This window comes from Pelophylax lessonae, assembly GCF_965119305.1.
Source record: "Pelophylax lessonae genome assembly, chromosome: 1".
NCBI lineage: Eukaryota > Metazoa > Chordata > Amphibia > Anura > Ranidae > Pelophylax > Pelophylax lessonae.
In genome coordinates this window covers 244432081-244459187 of record NC_138768.1, presented here as the reverse complement: position 1 = coordinate 244459187, position 27107 = coordinate 244432081, and the positions used below count along the sequence as shown (strand labels likewise).

Here is a 27107-nt window from a genome sequence, read left to right as displayed (position 1 = left end):
ATGGTGAAATCAAAAAGACAAATATAAGCGAAAGCTTGCATGATTCTACCTCATTTATGGATACCTTACCAAATTGCTTACATACTATTTAGCCAATATAAAATTTTTGTCTGTCAAATAATATATATAATAAATATAAAGGGGGAAAAGGAGAGAAAAAAGTAAATACATAAATGAATAAAATAGGGAGGAGGAGGGAGAAATTAATAATAGAACTATAAGGAAGAGGATGCAGGAGAGAGAAGAGAGATAGTGAATGGAGCCCGACACCACCGCGGGCACCCCTAGGCCGAAATCCCAACCGAAATTTAGCATATTTGCACTTTCTACATAAAAAGAGGGTCAATCGGCGTGTCCAAGGCGCGGATCCGGACGGTCGCATGTGAGAGACGCTCCGAGCTCGGTTGAGCCTTCTAATCACTCCCCGGGGCCTTTTCGCTTGGAAATTTTATTCCCAAACTACCTGATCACCCCCGTGGGACCTTCTAGTGTATGCCTACCCCCAAGAAACGCAGGAAGAAGCCCGTTCAGCGGTCCCTGACGACATATCTTCTCCGAGTCAGGGAGAAGACTATGGCCCAAGATGGCGCTCACGGCTCACAGGCTCCGGCTGAAGCCTCGACCCGGGCAGTTCCTACTCCTGTCTCATCGGATCGCAGTGAGTACGCTCCACAACTGACTAAGGCAGACCTGGAGGATAGCCTTGCTAGCATGTACGACCGGATTGCACAAAAGTTCCAGGCTGAACTCCATAAGTCCACGAATACTCTCACTGCAGAGATAGCGGCCTTAGGTGGCAGGACGGACATGTTAGAGACTAAGCATGATGAGCTGACACTGGCTCATGCCGACCTGAGGAAAGAACATGAGTCGCTCTCGGAAACGGTTGTCCAGCTTCAATCACACCTAGAAGATCTGGACAACCGCAATCGGAGAAATAATCTGCGGGTGCGGGGGGTACCGGAGACCACCACAGATTTAGTAGCCGCAATGAAGAAGCTTTTTGGTTCTCTCCTCCCTGAGCACCCTGCCTCGTCCTTTGCGTGTGACAGGCTCCACAGAGCCCTCAGGCCTAAACCCACCCCAGACAAACCCCCAAGGGATATAGTGATGTGCCTTAAGGACTATGTCGTGAAAGAAGACATCCTCAGAGCTGCACGTACCACACAGCATATCCAACTGGAGGGGGTCACTATACAAATATACCCCGACATCTCCCCAACGACCTTGGATAAAAGGAGAAAGATGAAGGAAGTCACGTCTGTGCTCCAGACAGCCAGGATCCGGTATCGCTGGGGATTCCCTTTCAAACTTACGGTTCCCCATAATGGCTCCACCTATACAGTATTCAATGTGGTGGAAGGAAAGGAGCTCCTGGTGAAGCTGGGACTCATGGAACCCCAAAACAATCATAGGCTTCCTTCTACCCCCCGTCCATCTGCTATTTGGGCGACACCGTCACCACAGAGAGCCAACAACGGTGGACCCCGATCTAGGGATCGTGCTGCTTGATCACCTCTAACATAGAAACTTATGGGAGTCGAGCTCGCCCTGATTGGCAGCCCCCCCCCCGTGCCTTATTCTCTTTCTCCTATTTGGATTTGAGTACTGTATTCATATGCTGGAGGACGGGGGGGGGGAGGGTGTGGGTATTTTTGGATGCTCCAGGATGGTTTTTTTTTTTTTTTCTCTGGGCACCCTTGAAGGGACTTTATGCATTTTTGATTGAATTTTTTTTTTTTTTTTCATCTTCCTGCAGGAGTTGTTTTTCCTTTTTCTTTTTTTTTGGGGCCATATAGAAGGCTCTCTGTGCCCGCCCATTTATTCCCCCCACTCTTCAGCACTTACTGTATTGCCGAGAATTCCCCGCACGATATTTGCAGCGGGGAAAGCAGCGGTACACAGCTTGATGCTGCAGGTTTGCTTCAAACCTAAAAGAGTGTAGGACGGTTTAGTCCTAGGTTACTCCTCTTTTGGAACCGGGGTTCTGTCCCCCGATGTTCTCCAGTGACTTGAACTGTGCATTTTTGTATTTTTTATTTATTTTTTTTTTGTTTATTGTTCTCTATATGAAAATAAGTTTCTCCCTTTTGTTCTATGTGTTCCTGATCTTATGTAGACCACCGGGTGCTGACGGGGATTTATCATCGGTTCTCCCGATCAATACACGGCCCATTGAGGTATCCTATCACTTGTTTAATTTTATCTCCATTGATATAATAGTGCCTTTTAGCCAATGGGGTAGCAACTTTCTCTTATATATCCAGTTATGGGATTGCGAGTAATCTCACATAATGTGAGGGGTTTTAATACACCTCAGAAGAGGCGGAAAGCATTCCGCTCCTATAGGCACCTGGGAGCGGATATCATTATGCTACAGGAGACGCATTTCTCTGCCCTGAACCACCCCAAATTTTTTGATAAAGCATATAATCAGGTCTATTTTACCACATATACTTCCAAGTCTAGAGGTGTCATGATCCTGGTTCGTGGCTCCCTGCATTTTGATGTCCAACAGGTGTTTAGGGACCCAGACAGCAGATTTATCATAATACAGGGTACTATCCAGGGTAAATCAATTACAATTGCTAACCTGTATGCCCCTAATGTATCACAGGGTTCTTTTTTTCAACATTTTTTCCAGATCTTGGAGCGATACTCCTCTGCACATGTCCTGGTTGGAGGCGATTTCAACTTGGTGGCACATCCCATGCTGGACAAGAGCAGATCGGTGAGCACGGCCAATGCCTTCCCACGAGCATTACATAAATCATTGACCAACTTTCAATTAATAGATACATGGAGGGCACTTAATGTGGGGGTGAGAGAGTATACCCACTACTCGCACCCACATGACAGCTATGCCAGGTTGGACTATGTGTTCAGCTCTCCAGTTCTGTTAGCAAACTCTTCCTCGGCAGGTATTCATGTATGCCCATGGTCTGATCATCATATAGTATCTTTTGCTACGGAACATGTAGGTCTCCCGTTCTCCGCGTCCAACTGGAGAATGAATGACTCTATCTTTTCTAATCTAGAGACATTCACCACAGTAACTGAACACCTCCGTGAATACTTTGCCCTTAATGACAACGGTGAAGTGTCTCCCCCTATGCTCTGGGCTGCCCATAAGGCAGTGATGAGGGGAAAGTTGATTGAGCTGGCCACCCAAGCCAAACGGAAAAGACTGGCTGATATCCGCTTGTTGACCTCTGACCTACATAGACTATATCACCTACATAGCCAAAACCACTCTCCAGAGGTACAACATCAAATCTCACAAAAGAGAGTTGCTTTGGACTCTATTTTATCCTTGGCCACTGAGAAATCACTGAAGTGGGCGAAAGCAAGATTTCTATTGCATAGTAATACAGCCTCGGCCATGTTCACCAGGAAGCTCCACCAGTCTCTCCAACCGGCACATGTATATAAGGTAAGGGATGAAGGGGGCAGATTGGTCTCACATCCTAAAGAGGTACTGAATGTTTTTTCTCGGTTTTATAAGAAATTGCTTTCCCCTCCGGAGGTCGGCGACCGGGATGTATCTTATTCATGGGTAGATAATTTAGATTTACCGGTTCTATCTGGGGAGCAGCTTGGCAGTTTGAACGCCCCATACACGGAAGAGGAAGTGGCAGCTGTGATCAAATCCCTTAAAACTTCTAAAGCTCCAGGCCCTGACGGATTTACGTCCACATATTATAAGAAATTTATAGACTTTTTATCTCCTAAATTGGCACGGGTCTTTAATTTTGTTTTACAAGGTAATCCGCTTCCCCCGGATATGCTACACGCCAACATGACTTTAATCCCTAAACCTAACAAGGATCACTCTCTACCCCAAAATTATAGGCCGATTTCTGTCCTTAACAACGATCTTAAGATCTTGGGGAGACTGTTAGCAGCTCGATTAGCACCTATAATCTCATCCCTGGTGGCCCCAGAACAGACAGGATTTATTCCATCCAGGTACATAACAGACAATATCCGCCTAGCGTCGGATATCATTCAGGATGCCGACCTATTCCACCGTAAGGCCTTGATACTGGGACTTGATATCAACAAAGCATTTGATAGTGTGCTTTGGCCATATTTGGATGTCATTCTGGCTAAGTTTGGTTTCCGGGGGGCTTTCGTGCATGGCTTTAGGGCTTTATACCGGGATCCCCAAACTAAAATAAAGCTGCCGGGCTGCTCTTCGGATCTTTTCCCCCTGGGTAGGGGCACCAGACAAGGGTGCCCCCTCTCACCATTAATATTCGCACTGGCCATAGAACCCCTGGCTAGGGCTATCTGTAGTAATCCAGAGATCAGGGGATACACGAAGGGTTCGGAGGAACATAAAATTTGTTTGTACGCTGACGATGTGTTGGTATTCCTGCCGGACCCTTTGGTCTCTCTCCCTAACTTGATACAGGTATTGAGGGACTTTGAGAGGGTCTCAGGCCTGAGTGTTAACCTTTCTAAATGTTCAGCCCTTTCGGTGAACATCCCTCAAGAAATAATGGACACTATCACTACCACATTTGGTTTTCCAGTCTCGAAACAGTCCCTGCAGTATTTGGGGGTACGTCTAGCTCCGTCCCTGTCAGCTATGTATAGCGTTAACTACCCTCAAGCTTTTGCCAAGGTAAAACAATGGTTGTCCCTCTGGCACTCTTTCCCAATCCCTTTCATGGGAAGGATAGTGGCAGTTAAGATGTCTATATTGCCAAAACTATTATACCTCTTTCGTGCCCTGCCGATTGTACTCCGGAGGGGGGATGTGGAGGACGTTCAAAGGGCAGTGAACAGATTCATATGGAAAGATAAGAGGCCCAGATGCGGAAAACCCACGGTTTATAGGCCTCTTTCTCAAGGGGGACTGGGAGTCCCTAGCCTGTGGCATTATTATCTGGCTGCTAGACTGGCCCAGACCGCACAATGGCATGCAGGAGCCCCGCTGCCACCTTGGCTGAGGTTTGAGACCGAGTCTATTCGCCCCTTTAACCTTCAGGGCCTACTTTGGTCCTCCATGTCGCACCCTCGGGACTTCAAACAGCTTAATAGTATAGTATGGCACACTCTAAAGCTTTGGTCAGCATGTCATGACAGGTACCAGCTGCGCTCATCTAGACCTCCTTTAATGTCCTTTGTAGGTAATAAAAGCTTTGCACCGGCATTTACATCTCCTGACACCTATAACTGGTGGATACAACACTCCTTGACCACCCTCCACGCCTTGTTCCAAGATAACTCCTTTTACTCTTTTGAAGGCCTTAGGAACAGATATAATGTCTGATGATTCTGAACTCCATAGATTTATTCAAATCAGAGACTTTTATAGCTCTCAGGGCCCTTTGACAGGCTGCCTTGAATCTTCCCCCTTTGAATTAATCTGCCGTACCTCATCTAGAGATAGAGGGGTAATTTCGAGATTGTATAGTTACCTCAATGGCCTCCACCTACCTGACAAATCTCGGGCCATGTTGGCGTGGGAGGCTGATCTCGGAGTGGAACTGTCAGTTGAGTCGTGGTCTTCCATGCTACAAAATATGCATAAATGCACTAAATCAATGTCAGTGAAGGACACGGTCGTGAAGCTCCACACTAGGTGGTACTTTACACCGGACAGGGTCCATAGGTTTTATCAGGGGGTCTCCGATCGCTGCTTTCGTGGCTGTGGTGCTCCGGGCACCATACTTCACACCTTTTGGGAATGTGGCAGGCTATCTATGGTTTGGAATAGGGTATCAGAGGTGGTTTCCCAAATGCTGACATCAAGAATATCCATTACCCCCCAGATGGGACTACTGTTTGCTAAAATTCCTGGTGCCCCTGCACCAATTCAGAGACTAGCACACACACTATGTTGCTCTGTGCTGTGGGCGGTGGCCCTTAACTGGCGGTCGGAGACGGTCCCTTGGACTCAGGTGATGTCGAGAATGGAGGCGATTAGGAGTATGGAGAGGGTCCATCACACATTATATGATACTATGCATATCTTCCATAAAAAATGGGAGAATTGGGTTATGGGCTAATCCTGTTTTAAGTTTTCATGAGGTTACCCTTTTTCAGCACTCGGTGGTCTACTTGGGGGTCCTACCCCAGACAATAACTTATATCTCAGGAACAATCTGTTAATACTGTTACTGTTAGTTTTTCCGAAGTATGCACTAAGAAACTTGATATGATCAGAATATCAGGCTAATATACTATAGCACATTTATTATGACATCGATTTCCATGCCTTACTTTCCAACTGGGACTCTGATATGTCTTATCATTCTTTGCCTTCTACAAACACATGACTATGCCCCTGGTTATTCAGCATGTGATGTCGCTGCCTTACATAACTTGATATACTGTATACCTTTTCATTTTTTTCTCTTTGGTATATATATTTACCTTACCATGTGCTATATATGACTTGTTTGGAATAATTTGTACTGATACAGCTTTGATATGTCATACTTTGGTTTTGTTTTTTTGTTTTTTTGGCTTTCTTGTTTATAAAGCCCAATAAAAACGTTTGTATTAAAAAAAAGAGGGTCAATCAATTGAGATATGTAGCTAAATCACAGGGATAATGATAATAATTCCACACAGTCCATGTGATCCCAAAATAATCAGATTTATAAGTTTTCCAGGACAGCAAGTGACTTTTTTTTTTTTTTAACTGTTTTTTATTGAGTTTTTATGAAAACGATACAAACAATGTTGAAATGCAGAAGTGATTAAACAGTGAAGAAACTAATACAACATTGCACGGGTCAGGCACGCATATCAATCGAGGTACAGAGTACAGAATAAATAGCACAGATACCAGTGAGGGTTAATAACATTTACATCCTCAGTAATATTGTCCTACTTTCCATACAGCACAATAGTTCTACTGCTTAAGTTCAAGGGATGATTTGGCGGGGGAGAGGCTTGCAGGAGTGGAGAGTGTCCCAAATTTCTCAGGTGGAATATTTCTGGCCACGGACCCCTTGGGGTCCCTTCCAGAGGGGATTTGGGGATCGGACACCCCCAATGGGAACAACCTGGGTCCAGAGTCCCGCTGTCCCCCGATGTATGTGGGACTCCCCCCCCCACTCCCTCAGTCCCTCCGTATTGGTTAGTGAGTCAGTGTTATTTCTAACAGCCTACAACACTATGAAAAGTGTTGTGTTATCATCTAATTCTTCCAGGAGGACCATTGTTTTATGCATGTCGCATGAGTCATGTTTGACCTCGCTATCATGTGTTCGAATATGCAGTTTTGATTAACCAAAGTAACAACATCAGATAGGTTGGGGGTTACGGTAGATTTCCAATTCCTCATTATCAGTAAGCGGGTTGATAGGAGAATAGGGGTAGTGACTGTTTTATACTCCAAGGGAATCTTGTCAATGCCTAGGTTAAGGATTGCCAGTGCTGGATTTGGTTTGATGATCAGTCCCGTGCGTGAAGCTATTAGTTTGAATACCTGGATCCAGAGGCTTACTAGGTTGGGAAAGGACCATATGTAATGAGAGGTTGCCGGTCTGACTGCAGCCTTGCCAGCAGAGTGGGTAGTAGGAAGTAGACATCTTCGCTAACCTATATAGGGTGTAGTACCAGCGGTTCAGAGTTTTGATGGCCAGTTCTCTAAGACCAGAGCAGTGTGACGATTGGGATATAGAGTTAATGGCTAAAGTCCATTCTATGTGGGTGAAATCCTGTTTGAGGTCCCTTTCCCATTTGGTCATGGCTCCCAATTTAATAAACTGAGATTTGGACTGCAACAGGTTGTAGAGCATTGAAATGGTCTTTTGGAGGAGTAAATTCGATGTGATGATGACCCATAATTTGGGGTGTAGTTGCAAAGAAGGCAGCCCATGCACTCTTATGTAGTGGAGTATTCCACTACTACAGCGTCTCCAGATGACGTCAGAGTGACGAAACGCGTAGGCCGGAGTCAAGCGTCATAGCGGTTTTCGTCAGTGGAACGCATCGGCAAACCTGGACTTCCTAATTGAGAGAAAAGGAATTGATTTTACCTATATGTAAGTGTTTAAGCATTTTAATAAAGTATAACTTGATAATTTTACACAATGAAGGATTCTCTTTACCTTTACCTACCTATTACCACCATAAGGAGAAGCAAGGAAAGTGGAGTCACAAAGTGGGGTTTCAGGAGGACCTTAAAGAGGCATACCAATATCTATTGGAGGCAGAAATATTTCCCCACAAAGGCTGATTTCCCCTATATGGGGTCCACAATCTGGTGAGTGCATTCCCAGAAGGAGCCACGATTGAGATCATTTCAGTGCGTTAGTTCACGTTTAACGCAGTATATTTCAGTGCGTTAGTGCACGTTTAACGCAGGATATTTCAGTGTGTTACTATACGTTTAACGCAGTATATTTCTGTGGGTTACTGCACGTTTAACGAAGTATAGTATGTGTCTGTGCATTAGTGCATGTTTAACGCAGTATATTTCAGCACGGTACTGCATGTTTAACACAGTATATTTCTGTGCGTTAGTGCACCTAGAGGTAGTATATTTTAGTGCATTATGTGCGGTATAACACAGTATATCTGTGCATTACTGCATGTTTAATGCTGTATATTTCTGTGCGTTAGTGCACATTTAACGCAGTACATTTCAGTGCGTTAGTGCACCTTTAACGCAATACATTTCAATGCATTACTGCATGTTTAACCCAGTATTTTTTGTGCGTTAGTGCACGTTTAACGTAGTATATTTCACTGCATTGGTGCACATTTAACACAGTATATTTCAGTGCATTACGTGTCATTTAAAACAGTATTTTTCAGTGTGTTAGTGCATGTTTAACACAGTATATTTCAGTGCATTATGTGCCATTTAACACAGTATATTTCAGCGCATCACTGCACGTTTAACGTAGTATATTTCTGTGTGCATTACTGCACATTTAACGCAGTATATTGCAGTGCGTCAGTGCAGTTTTCCTGCAGTATATTGTAGTGTGTCAGTGGAGTGTGTCTGCGTAGTAAGTACTCAGGTTAAAGTGCACCAAACACCACTTTCCACTGATTAAAGTGCATGCATGTACACATTTCCATATGTTTATTACATTTTGTTATTAAGTACCCCCCCCCCATCATGTCTGGGAGGCCAACAAGGAGAGGCAGACATTCTCATGGAACTGTGAGGGTTCCGGCAGCATATGTGCCCACAGGCAAAGGTGGACGTGGTCAGTCCTCAGGCAGGGCATCATTTCCTCTGTTTAGTGATGTTGCCAGTGCTATCCAGTCACAGCATGCAGAGGAGGTGGTGGACTGGCTTACTAAACCATCCTCATCCTCTGTCACCCATGCAGAGACTAGTGCGCAGTCCACTGCAGCTGCCAGAGTGGCTAAATCTGCCTTCTTGTTCACAGCTATTCCTACCATAGCTGCAGCATCAGGCTTGGAGGAGTCAGCTGGGTTATTTGAACACAGCGTTAGCCACTTGCTCCTTGACTATGCTCAGACATTACTTGTTTCAGAAGTTGTCTCCAGTGGTAATAAGAATGGAGGAGATGATGATGATGAGGTCACTGACGTGACTTGGGTATCAAATAGAGCAGAGGAGGAAAGTGAGAGGCATCATGGAACAGTAGAGAGCAGCCACCCTATTCCATCGATCAATTTTTCCACACCTGTTACTTCTATCCAAAGTCTGCAGAAGAGACACCTGAATTTATCCATGAAATCTCTAATCTTGTTCCCAGTGCACTACATTGTGGCTTCATCATACAGACTGGCTCCCCAAGCCATTGTTTCCAAATAAAAAAGCTTGCAGGGACAATTTAATTTTTTGGAATATACTTTGTATATACATTTTCAGACTATTTTCTTCAGGCTAAATAATGCTCAACCCACTATAGGGCCCATAAACATGTAAGATTGACGCTGCTGAGAACCAGTGGGGAGAACAGGGAGGAAGTGCAGAGGCAATGGTTTATTAATAAGGGAAAAAAGCAACTGGAACAATTATCTAATCCCTATAACTGCTTACACAGAGTAATGCAATGGGCCTAACACGACAGAAATAAGTCAAGAGCAATACTAATTCCATTTTCATCTCTCTTATGGCAACAAAACTAAGAATCATTCTGACACTTGTATTATATTCATGTATAAACAGTTGTTTATTAGGCGCCAAGAGGACATAGTTGTTTTAATTTTTTTGTTTTTATTTCTTTTTTGTGTTTTTTTTTTATATAAGCCAAGATCGATTAATACGTTTTGGAAACTGTAAGTAAGACATGTAAACATGTAAAGTTTAAAATAAAATGGGATACGATAGTTGAGTGGATGAAAATTCCATATCATATATTATCTAGCCAATTCACTAGTATTTAAGCCTCTTATCAAACACGATAGGGATAATCCATAATATGAATAGAACAATAAAATAGAGGAGCAATGACCTAAATGAAGTTGTAAACACATAATATTTGAAATATGACAAATATTTACACTTACAAGAACAATGAAGGTGAATCTTGCAAAATCCTCGTGGCTCAGAGCAGCAAGGACACAGCAGGATACTGCCACATTCCAGCAATTAGTGGAACAAGCCATGCTGTTTTTTTCCCCCCATTCATCTAAGCTTCAGGATGGGCTTTCTTTGTGAGCACAGCCCCTCTGCTTTCCATGGGAAGCTATTTGATCCTGTCTCCTCTTCAAGTTTATGACAAGCTGTTACTCCTCCATCATTCTTGTGAAATTATTTTTCATTTTAAAAGTTTATCGGGGGAATGCAATCAGGCACTTCTAAAGTTCTGAATGTTTTCTGGTGCTATGGCCCTTTCAAATAGCTTGCACCAAATTCAATGTTCCCTACAGCCAATTTTGGTAACTTTATCCTCACGTTCAGCAGTTTCAGGTAGTTCCTAATAGTGCCACTTTTACACAGTGGCATTATTAGTGCACAAGATTCAAAAATAATTATTCAAGTCCATAGATAATGAAACTGGAGGTAATTAGGATATATTCTGACTTGGTGTACAGAAGCAGGCTTCTTTTGTAGCCATATTTGCCACTGACGCCCTCTCCCTGTCACTGCTTGTTAAGGGCACTGTTGGCTTCACAGCTGACAGCTTCCTGGCAACCAGTGGTGCTGCAGTGGGCATAACCTGATGGATAGACTGAGACAACAGTTCCTCATCAGGTCACTCTCTCGTTGTAAATGACAGCAGGAAGTGGGGGGATTCTAAAGCCAAAAGAAGGCTGTGTATTGGCTAAGGATCCACCCACTGTCCTCTGTCAATCACAAGCGGACCTGACTTGATGGAAAAAAAGTATTTGTAAATCCCCATCAGGATCTGCCCACAGGTATAAAACGTCCCACTTCTGCACTGTCTGACAGGTGCAATGGTGGGGAGAAAGCACAGTTGTACTAAGGGTGCACCTTCATACTTAATGTATGCCCCAGATCCCTGTGCCTTTTCACAACAGGTGCATGAATCTTTCACCTGCACTGACATTTGTCCGGCAGAATCATGTGGGAATACTAAAAAGTGTCTTAGACACTACTTATGAATTCCCTTTATATCTTTATTGCTGCACTTGGTCCTTGCAACCTGTCTCTGTTTTGTTGTTCTACATGTGAAGTTTAGAACATACAACTGCAGGTCAAAAGTCTTTTGAGTAAAATAGACTTTTAAAAAAAGTTTACTGATAGGTACAACAAAAAACTGTGCTGCCTGATGATTGCTACATGATGAAGTAGTGACTAAAATAATAGACGGTGGAGGTGCAGTAGACATTGCATATCTAGATTTTAGTAAGGCTTTTGACACTGTCCCACATAGAAGACTTATCAATAAACTGCAGTCATTGAGCATGGACTCCCATATTGTTGAGTGGATTAGGCAGTGGCTGAGTGACAGACAACAGAGGGTTGTAGTCAATGGAGAACATTCAGAACAAGGTCATGTTACCAGTGGGGTACCTCAGGGATCTGTACTGGGACCAATTTTGTTTAATATCTTCATAAGGGATATTGCAAAGGGCCTCGATGGTAAGGTTTGTCTTTTTGCTGATGACACAAAGATATGTAACAGGGTTGATGTTCCTGGAGGGAAACGCCAAATGGAAAAGGATTTAGGAAAACTAGAAGAATGGTCAGAACTCTGGCAAGGTGCTGAGTCTACACTCCTTATCACGCCCGAATACCGGAGTTGCCCGCCCTGTGCCTTGGTGTCATCTATTTACACTTTTGCTGTATTACGTTCACCTCAGGGTGAGTGCATGTCTTTTATCTTTCATTAAATGTTTTAAACGTTATCACGCTATGGGCTTGTTTCCGTTTTGTATTATATGCATACTTTTCTAAAAGTGGATCCAGCCCATTCCAGTGGATTTGGAATTCATCCCAGATGGTTCGCTTCTTTTGAACAAGTTTGGGTGGACTTTCTAGGAGCTGCCTTGCAGGATATGGGTGGTAGTAGTCCCATAACTACTTACTGCTTTAACCCTTCCTTCCTCTGGTAAGAGGCTTCATGTGGTGGAGGTTTCACTGATTGTCTGTGTTTATATACATACACCTGGGTGGAAGACCATATGAACTTCATTTCATCTACTTGTTATCTCTTTGGAACTGTATTGATGGTCTTATCCCTCTGTCTTAGCCTTTGGTGTTACGCATGGTTTATGGACTTTAGTTCTCTATATGAGTACACAGTTCTGCACATTTAGCGCGACTCTTGTTTTATATTATTTGTTCCAGCATTCCAGGTGTTCAGAGTTCGCTGCTATAAAGGCGCAGGTTTCAATTTTTCAATATATTCAGAACTCTGGCAACTGAAATTTAATGTGGATAAGTGCAAGATAATGCACCTGGGACGTAAAAACCCAAGGGCAGAATATAGAATATTTGACACAGTCCTGACCTCAGTATCTGAGGAAAGGGATTTAGGAGTAATTATTTCAGAAGACTTAAAAGGTGGGAAGACAATGTAATAGAGCAGCACGAAATGCCAGCAGAATGCTTGGATGTATAGGGAGAGGTATAAGCAGTAGAAAGAGAGAAGTGCTTATGCCGCTGTACAGAACACTGGTGAGACCTCACTTGGAGTATTGTGCGCAGTACTGGAGGCCATATCTCCAGAAGGATATAGATACTCTAGAGAGAGTTCAGAGAAGAGCTACTAAACTAGTACATGGATTGCAGGAAAAAACTTACCAGGAAAGGTTAAAGGACCTTAACATGTATAGCTTGGAAGAAAGAAGAGACAGAGGGGATATGATAGAAACTTTTAAATACATAAAGGGAATCAACTCGGTAAAGGAGGAGAGCATATTTAAAAGAAGAAAAACTACTACAAGAGGACACAGTTTTAAATTAGAGGGGCAAAGGTTTAAAAGTAATATGAGGAAGTATTACTTTACTGAGAGAGTAGTGGATGCATGGAATAACCTTCCTGCAGAAGTGGTAGCTGCAAATACAGTGAAGGAGTTTAAGCATGCATGGGATAGGCATAAGGCTATCCTTCATATAAGATAGGGCCAGAGACTATTCATAGGATTCAGATATATTGGGCAGACTAGATGGGCCAAATGGTTCTTATCTGCCGACACATTCTATGTTTCTATGCTACAGAGTACGATCACTTTGAGATCATAGGGCATCTTATAGATTTCACACAAATGTACACATGGCAAGAAAACAGAAGTAGAACAAAATGGTGTAATTCTATTCTTTTCTGTCTGCATCGTCTAAATTCACTATGAGCTTTGACTGATACAGATTTGTTTCCCCTTGACTATTTATCACTAATGTAATACTAGTAAAAATTGTCTAGCCATTACCAAAGGTACTCAGCAAAATAAATAATTTCTCATTGCTGTTCATCACTACTTGTTAGAGTCTCTGCATGGTAATATACATTCTCTCATGTTCTTACATATAAAACTACAGGAGTGAAACAATTCTCCATCTCTTCAATGTTAAAGCTATAAAATGTTAGTGCTTCTGAACAGAAGCCAGATTGGGTTAAAGCAAATGTTAGGTAATTAAGATTCCCATTAGCGCTGACTCATGGCAGTTTCTGTGTTTTACAATTGTACAAGATAACCTAAAAGCTTTATTTGTTCTTCCTATGGTTTACTGCCTTGTCGGTGCTTTTTTTGACTCCCATCCATTTATCCATGGCAAAGAAAAATCCCTTTGAAATGTATATGAAGCTGTAGACAGGATAACTGTGAAAAAAAAAATAATACCAAAAGGCCTAATGACAGTAACATTAACCATGATTTAAAAAAATGTGTTTATCGACCATTTTCTGAGATATACCAAAATTATATTTGCTGGTATCAGGACATTGGCTAACCACAAGGAAGAAGTTTATGGTTTGAATCAGCTCTACCAGCTATTTGTTTGATTTATCTCTGCAATTGTGCTCCGTTTTAAATTCAAACGAAACCAATGATCCTTTTTCTCTTTGTGTTTTTTTTTAACCACTTTACCACCGGAGGATTTTGCTGTCTTCCGTCCAGGCCACTTTTTGCGATTCGGCGCTGTGCGACTTCAACTGATAATTGCGCGGTCGTGCGATGCCGTACCCAAACGAAATTTACGTCCTTTTTTTCCCACAAACAGAGCTTTCTTTTGGTGGTATTTGATCACCTGTGCGATTTTTACTTTTTGCGCTATAAACAAAGAAAAGCGTTTATTTTGAAAAAATAACAATATTTTTAACATTTTTTTATATGAAATTCCCCCCAAAAAAGATGTAAAAAACAATTTTTTAAAAAATTTTTGGCCAATTTGTTTTCTGCTACCTATGTTTGGTAAAAAAAATCACAATAAGCGTATTTTGATTGGTTTGCGCAAAAGTTATTGCGTTTACTAACAAAGGGAAAGATTTCTGTCATTTTTGGTGTTTTTTTTTTTAACGCGTAATGGCGGCGATCTGCGATTTTTTTTGTGGGACTGCGACATTGCGGCGGACAGATCGGACCCTTGACTGACATTTTTGACACTTTTGGGGTTACCAGTGACATTACTGCAGTAATCAGTGCTATATATATGCACTGTTACTGTAAAAATGACACTGGCAGGGAAGGGGTTAATTTTATTGGAGAGGGAGGGGTTAATGTATGCCTGGTGCTTACTGACGTGTAGGGGGGGAGGTGACTGAGTGAGTCATGGACAGATCGGATGTCCAGCTATGCTGAACAGTCCGATCTGTCACTCCCTGTCACTATGGAGATCCGCCCGCTGTGTTTACACACAGCGGGCGGATCTCCACACTAGATCCCCGGCGATCGGGGCAGAGCAGCGGCGATCGCCGCTGCTCCTCCCCTGGCCCGACTCCCGCTGTGAATGAAAACAGCGGGAGCGAGCCTCCAGCGGCGCGCAAGCGCCGCCCAGAAGGGGGAGTGTCTGACGACGTTAATACTACGTCGTCAGACGATAACGAACCACTTTGCCGCAGTACTATTACCGTACTCGGTCGGCAAGTGGTTAATAACATGTAAACATGCCCCCAGAGACCTATACAAAGTATATCCTATAGGAATATAGAACACACCACAGGTTATCTTTTATACTGGTAAGTGAAGGGAGGAGTAAAAAAAGTATATGAATTTTGAATACTTTTACTTACAAAGGGGAGGACAGGAAATCACTCTGATGAATCAATTTTTTATATATAGTTTGCCAGGGCAGAGAGCAGCAATTTAGGGATCAGGAAATTTCACAACGCTCCCCCCCTCCCTTAGTTAGCCATAACACAACACCCTGTTAGCATGGAAATTGTATATTAAGAGAAGAGAGCCATTTTAGGTGTGACCTTTACCTTTAGCAAATCAACCTCAATATCTCCCCACTTTACCACATTTTTCTTTTAAATATGGCATTGACACATATCCCGCATGGTAGTGCCCAGCTTCCAGTGCCTTTTTAAAAATAACTTACCTATTAGCTCTAAAAATGGCTAGAATTTGATTGACTTCTAAGTTTAGATTCCCTGAATTCCATACAGGATTCACTGAACCTCTGGCAAATGAAACCGGGGCAGGTTCACTCATCACCAGTTAGAATTATTGTCAGCTGTCCCCACTTGGGAGATTTACCCTCTCTGTTTGCCATGGTGATTACTCTCCCATCGACTGCATCACTTTCAATAGGGACATTTGTTCTAGTGACAACTTTAGAAGAGGGGATTTCCTTTACTTTGGTGAGATTGCCACCCACTTTCTGCTGTGTCTACAGGGCAAGAAGCAAAGGAAAACCCACTCTTCCTGGTTTTAAAGGGTAACGCCACTTTGGTGGGGGAAAAAATAGCAAATAAAGAAAAAATAATATAGCATATACAATTGCGACACAAGTCATATTGTAATTGAATGCTATTTAAACATTTCAATCTACAGATCTGTAATTTTCTGAAAATGCAATGCAATGTGGCTGCCTGGAGGTGCTCTGTACACAGAATGTGTACAGAACACCCCCCCCCCCCAAAACATAATTTCCTGCTTGTGTGATTGGCTCACCAAGTTTCCCAGAAGTCTGTCCTAAGATACAAGTCATATTTCAGGCATTCCCTGCAACAAAAATATAATTTTTGGTGAGATACTCCCAAAGGAAAATTGCGTCTAAGGGGTGCAAGCCCAGCAGCTTAGAGCCCTGCAGGTGTACAGCTGATTGATAAATATGAAACCACTCACATTAGACTCCCTTTCCCTCATGGATACAGACAAACACACAGGGACTTCTTCAGAATAACAAAAGGTAGGAAGCTGCAAAAAGGTTTGTTAAAATCCCTGCAATGTACATAGATCACCCAGAGGGGAATATTTTTTATCAACAAAATGGGAGTTACACTTTAACCATTTTATACTCTTTCCAAAATGTAAAGAGAAAATTAATTCGGCTATAGCTATGCTTTAAATTAATATTTGTGGTTCTTCATCTTAATGTACATGTATTTTATATATTTAACTGTTATGGATTCAATTTATAAAAATCTAAACTCTTAAAATACCATTAAATTAAACAATTATTCAATTAAATGTTGGAAGATTTCAAGGTTTGGGATATAAGCATGCTTTGCAAACACCTAATTTAATTATTTTAATTCTTATTAAGAAAAATATAATTGTGAGGAAATGGATTCTGCTTTATTTCACATAAAATGTTGAACTAATTGTCTTAGAAATAATCTTTCCTGACAGCTTAGGCGAATGTGCAGCATAATAAACAGATACAGGAAATGTTTAAAATGTTAAATGTGTATCACCAAATGTTGTCTTTTTAAACAGAAAGGTTACTTATTTAAATTTAATGTAGCTAGTGTGATTAGAAAAAAGACATACACTATGTCAAGAGATGGAAAATCTTGTCCATAAATGTTAACTCCGTCTCTAATCAGAACTTGCTTTACAGTCAAATTCTGACCCCCATGAATCAGTAATTCATCTAAACGAAGTTTAAAATATTAGCAAGTAATTATTAAGGTGGAGGTAAGGGAGAGTTGAACTTTTATCACCAACTGGAGCATTTCAAGCTACTGAGTGATCAATTCTGTCAACACAGTCATTCATGGGGTTATAAGGTATGCGTTGAGCAATCAAGATAAGATCTACCATGAACTGACACCTTTTCAAAAAGGTTCACAAAATTGGCCTTACAAAGAGAAAGTTGCAACAAGCCAGTATTCCAGTACACAATTAAAGCATATTAAAATATTTTCATTGTCCACAAAGTGGGTCCTAACAAAAGAGAACAGTAAGCCAGGATTCCAATAAATTATTCAAAACCTTTCCAGCAGATTTCACAAGGAGGGTGTAACGCTCTGGGTTTTAGCTCAAGGATACTGGATTTGCAGCTGCAGAATTCCACTCAGTAGTCTTGTAGAGATCTTGTTAAATCACCTGATCCAACTCTCTTGACTCATCATAGTGGTTCAGCCTGATTCAGTATGCACATATACAAACACTCAGATAATGATGTTGCAGGAGTGATAGTAATTATGCAAGTAGCAGTGAGATGTTACACTGAAGGTATAGGCTCTGAGGAGTGATAGTAGATGATGATAAGCACTCAGATAGTGATGTTACAGGAATGATAGTAGATGATGATAGATAGCAATCACAAGAGCTAGCAATCTAGTATAATCAACAGGTGATAGATAATAGCAAGCAAGATATACAGGTGTTGCTAAGCTTAGTTCGGTAATAAAGGTTGTAACAAATAATAGGCACAAGAGCTAGCGATCTAGGTTTAGAAATGCAGATGGTAGATACTGGAGAGCATGTATCCTAGAGCTAGCAATAGTTCTTATAATGCAGGTATAGATAGCAAGCGTTGTTGATAAGAGGGGGTCCCCTGTGGGGTACTTATCAATAGCCAGTAGTGAGGGAGTGTAGGACAAGGTAGCGAGGCTCCGGTCAATCCAGGTATAGGGTATGTAGCTGGAAGATTCGGCAGCGTCAGGTTAGGCAGGTATCAGGAGCGGTTGCACGAACAATGTGTGAGTGCAGACCGTCAGTTGAAATAGCCGCTCAGTGCGGCGCCTGATGATGACGTCAGCACTGTTAAAGGAATACACACCTTATATGCGTTCCACCTACCTGAGTGGTGGAACGCAACCCGGAAGTGAGATGATAGAAAGGCACTGAGAGTGCCAGGATCTTACAGAGGGCCATATTCAGGAAGTGCATTAAGGCAGGAAAATAATCTAGTTTACAAAGGAAAGAGCAGAAACTTTTTTTATACAAAGTTGGTTATTATAAAAGGTAGCAACAAGTCAGGACTCCACAATACAAAGAAAAGATGACACCTTTCTAGCAGTATTTACATAGTGGGTCATGTCAAGAAAGTTCAGCAGGTAAGGACTCAGCATCGATATAGCATGTAATATTATTTGATGCAAATTATGGATATAAGATTGCAATTTAAGCTAAAACAAAGAACTTTCTTACAAGAGCATAGCTACAGTATACTTTTACAGCATTATTTTATCTTATGTATTCTATTATTTATATTGTAATACTGCATTTTTTTCTGTACTATAAGAACAGGCAGAAGTACTTTTGACCTACGAGTTTTGTCTTATTAAGTTAGAAGTACAAAAAAATGACATTTACTGAAAGGGGAAAAAAAAAGTATATATATATATATATATATATATATATATATATATATATATATATATATATATAGTGGGGAATTAGCTCACAGGGATTACCTTTCACAGGAACTTAAGGCCAGCACGCAGGTAGTTTCTTTAAAGTCTGGTAGATTGCCAGCTTTATTTCAGCAGAGGTTTGCAAAGATACAAAAACAACAAAACAATAAAATAAATCCTTGCCGTCCGGCGCTAAACTAAACAACGGTTTTCCTCACTATACAGTGTGGGGCTGGTCCCCATCACCCACAAAACACATAGTAAAGCAAACCTGTTCTTTTGAAAGTCCACACAGAGCTCCTCTCTCAGATTCCCTCCTGAGTCTCAGGCAGGCCAGAGCCATTCTGTGCTCTTTTCCTGTTAATTTAAAGTCCACCTGAGCATGGACTCAGGTAACTCACAATCTCTGGACCGGAACCTAGCCTGTCACAGAGGCTGGAAAAACCCGGGCCGGATTCCGGTTCAGTCTCTCACCACAGAACGTATGCGAGGTGAAATATAGCGATTATCCACTATCTCACCTCGCATACCGTCACATATCCTCCCCCTCTGCTCAAGCGCCGGCGATTGAGCAATAGACCCAATCATACAGTGCATGCGGGAGAGGGCATCCGCATTGTTTTGGAGCTTGCCCGGCCTATGCTCTACTGTAAATTTGAACGGCTGTAGAGCCAGGAACCATCTTGTCACGTGGCCATTTTTCTCCCTGTTGTCACACATCCACTTTAGGGGAGCATGGTCAGTGACCAACTTAAACGACCTCCCCAACAAGTAATAGTTCAGGGAGTCCAAAGCCCACTTAACAGCAAGACATTCCTTCTCAACAATAGCATAGTTTTTTTCATGCTTGTTTAGCTTTCGGCTCAGGTATACAACCGGGTGCTCCTCACCACCTCTGTTCTGGGATAGTACAGCACCTAGGCCCACCTCGGAGGCGTCAGTCTGTACCACAAACTCCTTTGTGAAGTCCGGAGTCACCAGCACCGGCAGTCCACAAAGGGCCTGCTTTAACCTCTGAAACGCCTCCTCCGCTTCAGGATTCCATTTGACCATGACCGACCCTCTACCCTTCGTTAGGTCAGTCAGAGGGGCGGCAATGGTGGCAAAGTTAGGTATAAACCGCCGGTAATAATGCCTAGGAAGGCCCGAACTTGTTTTTTGTTTACCGGTTGGGGCCACTTTTGAATTGCCTCAATCTTATTGGTCTGAGGCTTGACCAGTCCCCGACCAATAACATACCCAAGGTATTTGGCCTCCTCCAGGCCTATGGCACACTTTTTTGGGTTGGCCGCTAGACCTGCTTCCCTAAGGGAATCTACCACTGCTTGTACTCGGGGCAGATGCGAGTCCCAATCTAGGCTATGGATGACCACATCGTCCAAATAAGCAGCTGCGTATGAGCGATGTGGTCTCAAAGTTTTGTCCATCATTCTCTGGAAGGATGCAGGGGCCCCATGCAGACCGAAAGGCATCCGCTTGTATTGAAACGAGCCCTCAGGAGTGGAAAAGGCAGTCTTCTCTTTGGCTGATTCAGTTAGGGGTATTTGCCAATAGCCTTTCATTAGATCTAGGGTTGTTATGTAGCGGGCCTGTCCCAACCTGTCCACGAGTTCGTCGACCCGAGGCATCGGGTATGCATCGAACTTGGATACACTGTTGAGTTTCCTAAAATCGTTACAAAACCTGATAGTGCCATCAGGTTTTGTGACCAATAGTATGGGGCTCGACCACTCACTGTGGGACTCTTCTATTACATCCAACTCTAACATATTTTTTATTTCCTTTGCGACTGCCTCTCGCCTGGCCTCTGGGATTCTATATGGCTTTAAATTTACGCGAACCCCTGGTTCTGTCACTATATCATGCTGGATCACATTGGTCAGTCCAGGTAAGGGGGAGAAAAAGTCTCTATTTTTGTACACAAACCCCCTAACATCATTTTGTTGTGCCACCGACAGGGAATCTGTTATGGGGACGTCAGGTGTCACCGGCACCCGGTCTGCTGGGGCCGGAGATGCAGCCAATAAAGTCTCTCTGTCCTTCCAGGGCTTTAAGAGATTCACATGATAAATTTGTTGTGGTTTCCTTTTCCCTGGTTGGTAGACTTTATTGTTGACCTCTCCTATCCTCTCGATAATTTCAAAGGGACCCTGCCACTTGGCTAGAAACTTACTTTCAACCGTGGGAACCAGTACCAACACTCTGTCCCCGGGGCTGAAAGTACGGACTCTGGCACCCCGATCATAGACCCTCCTCTGAGCCTCCTGCGTTCGCTCCATATGTTCTTGTACCAGTGGCAGGACAGCAGCGATTCTATCTTGCATCAGGGAGATATGCTCTATGACGCTTCTATATGGGGTGGCCTCACCTTCCCATGTTTCTTTGGCAACATCCAGCAGCCCCCTGGGATGTCTACCATACAAGAGCTCAAAGGGAGAATAGCCTGTGGATGCTTGCGGAACCTCTCGTATGGAAAACATAAGATATGGAAGCAAAAAATCCCAATTTCTCCCATCTTTGTCAACCACCTTTTTTAGCATACTTTTCAAGGTTTTATTTAATCTTTCGACCAAACCATCCGTTTGGGGGTGGTAGACAGAGGTACGGAGATGGGAGATTTTATATAATCTACACAGTTCCTTGGTAACCCTGGACATAAATGGGGTGCCCTGATCGGTTAAGATCTCTTTTGGGATTCCCACTCGACTAAACACCTGGACTAACTCCTTGGCGATAGCCTTAGCGGAAGTGTTACACAAGGGTATGGCCTCAGGATAGCGTGTCGCATAGTCTAGGATTACCAGAATATGCTGGTGACCCCGGGCAGACTTCACTACCGGCCCCACCAGGTCCATGCCGATCCTCTCAAAAGGAACCTCGATGATTGGTAGAGGGACCAGGGGACTGCGAAAATGGGGCGATGGTGCCGACATTTGGCATTCAGGGCATGATTCACAGTACCTCCTGACATCTGCATGCAACCCGGGCCAGAAAAATCTCTGGGTGATTCTCTCCCTGGTCTTTTCGATACCGAGATGTCCCCCCATTACATGACCATGGGCCAGGTCTAGGACCAACCTGCGGAAGGGTTTGGGAACCAGCAGCTGTTCAACCTCATCCTCTCCCCGTTTTATCACCTGATACAGTAAATTGTTTTTAATGGCCATGTAGGGAAAAGACACCGCCAAGTGAGGATCTACTGGTTCCCCATCCACCATCTTAGCGTTTTCTCTGGCTCTAAGGAGGGTGACATCTCGTAATTGCTTGGTACAGAAATCCTCTCTCCTGACTTCTAAGTCGGGTACCACATTCTGGCTACTCTCGTTGTCAGGTCCAGAAATGTCCTCCTGTTCATTACCCTCTGGCTGGGAGCTAGCTTCCAGGTCCTCCGGCTCCCCAGCCATTACAGGGAAAGGAAGAGGATCTCCAGCTCCCTCGATTCCCCCAACAGGGTTTCCTTCCCTTTGGCAAAAAGGGTCTGGTGAGAGTTCCTGTGCTTCCGGAGCAGGGGGAGCTCTCTCCACCAGCCTCCCCTTGTTCTCCCACAACCTCCAAAAATGGGGGAAATCCCTCCCCACTAAAGCTTCATGAAGTAGCGAAGGCACCACCCCCACTGAATGGGTCACACTGCCCCAAGGGGTATCAACCTCAACCACTGCTGTCTGGTAGTCCTGAGTGTCCCCATGGATGCAAATGACCCCAATAGTGCTGGGGTGTAATTTTGTGGGATTTACACAATCACTTCTGACTAGGGTCACTACACTTCCAGAGTCTAGCAGGGCTGTGAGAGGCTTTCCATCCACTGCAATAACACACATTTGCTTTTCAATGCGACTCTGACATGAAGCAGTATATGCGACCTGTGCAAACAAAGATATGGGTCTTTTCCTATAAGCAAAATCACATTGCATAGGTTCATCATTTATAGGACAGTTTGCAGCAATATGCCCAAATGCATGGCAGCGGAAACACTGTATGTGCTCTATCCCCAGTCCTCTTAGTGGTCCCAAAGACCTTCCTGGCTTCTTTGGCCAGTCTCCAGGCCTAGGACCAACAGTCTCATTAGCGGTAACAACAGTCTTATCTAGTTTCCCCATGCACCTGAACCCTGGAACAGTCTTACCAGAACCGCTGGGCGATCTTGCATCCCTAGACACACTGAAGTGGGGCGTAGACGGGTTCACCAAGTCCTCCGTAGCACTGTACCTCTCCACTAGGTCCACCAATTCGGTTGCAGTTTTGGGGTCCCCCTGTCCGACCCACTTCCTCAGAGCAGCAGGGAGCGCGCGCAGGTACTGGTCCATTACCACACGCTCCACGATCTGGGGGCCCGTCAAGGTCTCTGGTTGCAACCACTTTTTGGTGAGGTGGACCAGGTCAAACATTTGAGAACGGGGTGGCTTGCTGCTGGAATAGGTCCACTGATGCACGCGCTGGGCCCGGACTGCCATGGTGACACCCAAGCGCGCGAGTATCTCCACTTTCAGAGTCTCATAGTCCTGGGCCTTATCTGGGTCCAGGTCAAAATATGCTTTTTGCGATTCTCCTGTCAGAAATGGGGCTAACAGACCCGCCCACTGTTCGTTTGGCCAACCTTCATGGACAGCGACTCTCTCAAATGTCGCCAGGTATGCTTCCACATCATCGGCCGGTGTCATCTTTTGCAGGTGGTACGAGGCACGTACCAATTTTGGTTCAGCTAGTACAGGAGATGCAAATTCTTTCTTTAACTCCAGCAGAGCCTCTGCAAACTGCCGGTTCATCTCCTGCTGGGCTGCCTGTTGTGCTGCAGCAACCTCCTGTTGTGCTGCCTGTTGTGCTGTAGCAACCTCCTGTTGTGCTCTAGCGGCCTCTGCGATTTGGCGGTTCATCTCCTGCTGGGCTGCCTGTTGTGCTGCCAGTTGTGCTGCAGTAGCCTACTTTTGTGCTCTAGCGGCCTCTGCGATTTGGCGGTTTGTTTCTCGCTGAGCTGCATTGGCCTGTAGCAGGGCCTTAACATTTCCTCCATCTTTAGAAACTGCCCGCTGAGTCCACCACGTGTGGGGAATTAGCTCACAGGGATCACCTTTCACAGGAACTTAAGGCCAGCACGCAGGTAGTTTCTTTAAAGTCTGGTGGATTGCCAGCTTTATTTCAGCAGGGGTTTGCAAAGATACAAAAACAACAAAACAATAAAATAAATCCTTGCCGTCCGGCGCTAAACTAAACAACGGTTTTCCTCACTATACAGTGTGGGGCTGGTCCCCATCACCCACAAAACACATAGTAAAGCAAACCTGTTCTTTTGAAAGTCCACACAGAGCTCCTCTCTCAGATTCCCTCCTGAGTCTCAGGCAGGCCAGAGCCTTTCTGTGCTCTTTTCCTGTTAATTTAAAGTCCACCTGAGCATGGACTCAGGTAACTCATAATCTCTGGACCGGAACCTAGCCTGTCACAGAGGCTGGAAAAACCCGGGCCGGATTCCGGTTCAGTCTCTCACCACAGAACGTATGCGAGGTGAAATATAGCGATTATCCACTATCTCACCTCGCATACGGTCACAATATATATATTGTATATATATACTTATTTATATCTTTTTTTTTCATCAATTAACCACTTAAGCCCCGGAAGATTTTACCCCCTTCCTGACCAGGGGGTATTTTGCGATTCGGCACTGCGTGACTTTAACGGACAATTGCGCGGTCGTGCGACGCTGTACCTAAACGAATTTGACGTCCTTTTTTTCCCACAAACAGAGCTTTCTTTTGGTGATATTTGATCACCTGTGCGATTTTTTGATCACGCGCTATAAACAAAAAAAGAGCGTCAATTTTGCAAAAATAACAATATTTTTCACATTTTTTTATATGAAATTCCCCCCAAAAAAAAAGTAAAAATCAAAATTTTTTAAAATTTTCGGCCAATTTATTTTATGCTACATATGTTTGGTAAAAAAAATCGCAAAAAGCGTATTTTGATTGGTTTGCGCAAAAGTTATCGCGTTTACTAACAAAGGGAAAGATTTTTGTCATTTTTGTTGTTTTTTTTTTTAACGCGTAATGGCGGCGATCTGCGATTTTTTTTGCGGTACTGCAACATTGGGGCGGACAGATCGGACCTTTGACTGACATTTGTGACACTTTTGGGCTTACCAGTGACATTTCTACAGTAATCAGTGCTATACATATGCACTGTTACTGTAAAAATACACTGGTTGTGAAGGGGTTAACTTTATTTGGAAGGGAGGGGCTGTGTGTATCCCTAGGGGCGTGCTTTCTACTGTGATTGGCTGTGGCTTGAGCTGTAAGGACTCTGATCAACGGATCTACATACTAGATCCGTTTTATCAGTGTCTTTACAGCGAGGAGAATGACAGGCAGCTTGTTTACACAAGCTGCCTGACATTCTCCCTCTCCCCCGCCGATCGCCGAGTGACCGGTGGACATCGGGTCCGCTGGTCACACGCGCGGGGGGGTCCGTGACCACGCGGGAGCGCGCCTCCGGGGGCGCGCGCTCGCTCCCTAGACCCTCACAAGCTAGTGACGTAGCCCTACGTCACTTTGCCTGTGAGGGGCTGACTGCCGACGTAGATCGGCGTTAGGCAGTCGGCAAGTGGTTAATGACTTGTATCTTGTATTGTGCAGACTTCTGGGAAAAGTAAGTAAGTAAGCCAGTTACATAAGCAGGAATTGGCCAGGAATTTAGGTTACTAGGGGAGTTCCATGAATATACATGTATAAACAATAGAGTACATGTACACAATGCCTCCAGGATGCCATTTTGCAAGGAAACACGATTTTATTTTTCTCATTTTATTTGCCTTATAAAAATCATAGCACTCGCATTTTGTGATGTACATGTTATTTTTATTCATGCTCAAATATTTAATGGCTGGTCTTGCAATTGTATATATAATTTTAATAGTTTTTAATAATTATATTAATATAATAATATAATATAATATAATAATAATGTTACTTTAAATTTGCTTCTGGAGGACAGCATTTTGCTCTTCAACTGGCCTTTAAAAACAAACAGATATTGCACAAAGAATAATATAAAAGTAATTACCTGAAAACATTCTAGAAATACTGTAAAATGCAGTAGATCTGCCAAACTAGCAAGTACAGCAATATGTGAAGAACTATTTTTTCACAATAATGTAATTCTGGGGAGATGCCACACTGGAGTTTAAATGACTTACAAACTTAAAGTGTAATTCAATCCAACAATGTTTTCTTCTGTTTCTGCGTGTTAGAGAGTTTCTCTCACTTCCTGTAGGACAGTGGGTGAGAATAAATAGCTAAATATTCTCAGCAGCATGTGGGTAAAGTGAGGGTGAGAGTAAATTTCTCTAACAGAGCCCAGATAATAGTGAACTCAATGAGGGGACTGAGACAACGTTTTGGCTGAACATTCACTTTAACCAGTATAGCAATAAGTCAAAAACACAGTGAGTCATTTCCTCTCTCCTTATGCTTGTAGAGATAGGTCAGAACTAAGCAGAGCTGTTGAGCACAATGACTTTAGGAAGATGTGAGCCTTATTTCTAACAACACTTTCAGTAAGTGTTTCTACTGCAACATCCTCTTTGAACTGCTTGGACCTTGTGCAGAGTTTACATTCCCTGGTGTCCCTCATCCCAGTATTAAAATACACTGGAATATATCCATAAGCTGAAGACAAGTAGACATAGTCTACCTCAGTTTACTTTATTGAGAATGATGGCTGGCTTGGAGCAGACATCACGCTATTTCCCCTATACCCTGAGCATATGGTCCAATGCTAATATTAGAAGGAATACCTGAAAAGACTGATTTACTGTGCAGGGGTTGCACAGCACAACAGGGACATTGCATGGGAAGCTGGTATTAAAATGATTTTCAGGCAAAGCAGCCCAGTGCTTAAAGTTCAGTTTTTAGTTTTCTTCATTTTTCTGAATTCATAAAATGTGTGTCTGTTTGAAATCATCAAAACAAGCCTTTTTTTAAAGATGTATTATGTGTCCAGAGG

The 27107-nt window shown here is 43.3% G+C and overlaps 2 protein-coding genes across 2 annotated transcripts in view; one reads left to right on the top strand and one right to left on the bottom strand.

Moving 5' to 3' along the window:
* The window catches only part of LOC309558707 (transmembrane protein 132D-like), a 1473975-nt gene that overhangs the window by 746009 nt on the left and 700859 nt on the right, over positions 1-27107 (top strand). The gene's annotated exons all lie outside the window — the stretch shown is intronic.
* On the bottom strand, positions 10212-23875 carry LOC309544256 (uncharacterized protein; the record flags this gene model as incomplete). Its single annotated transcript, XM_082243158.1, has 2 exons — positions 10212-10228; positions 23017-23875. 2 exons carry the CDS (start codon positions 23873-23875, stop codon positions 10212-10214), a joined length of 876 nt encoding a protein of 291 aa, XP_082099284.1.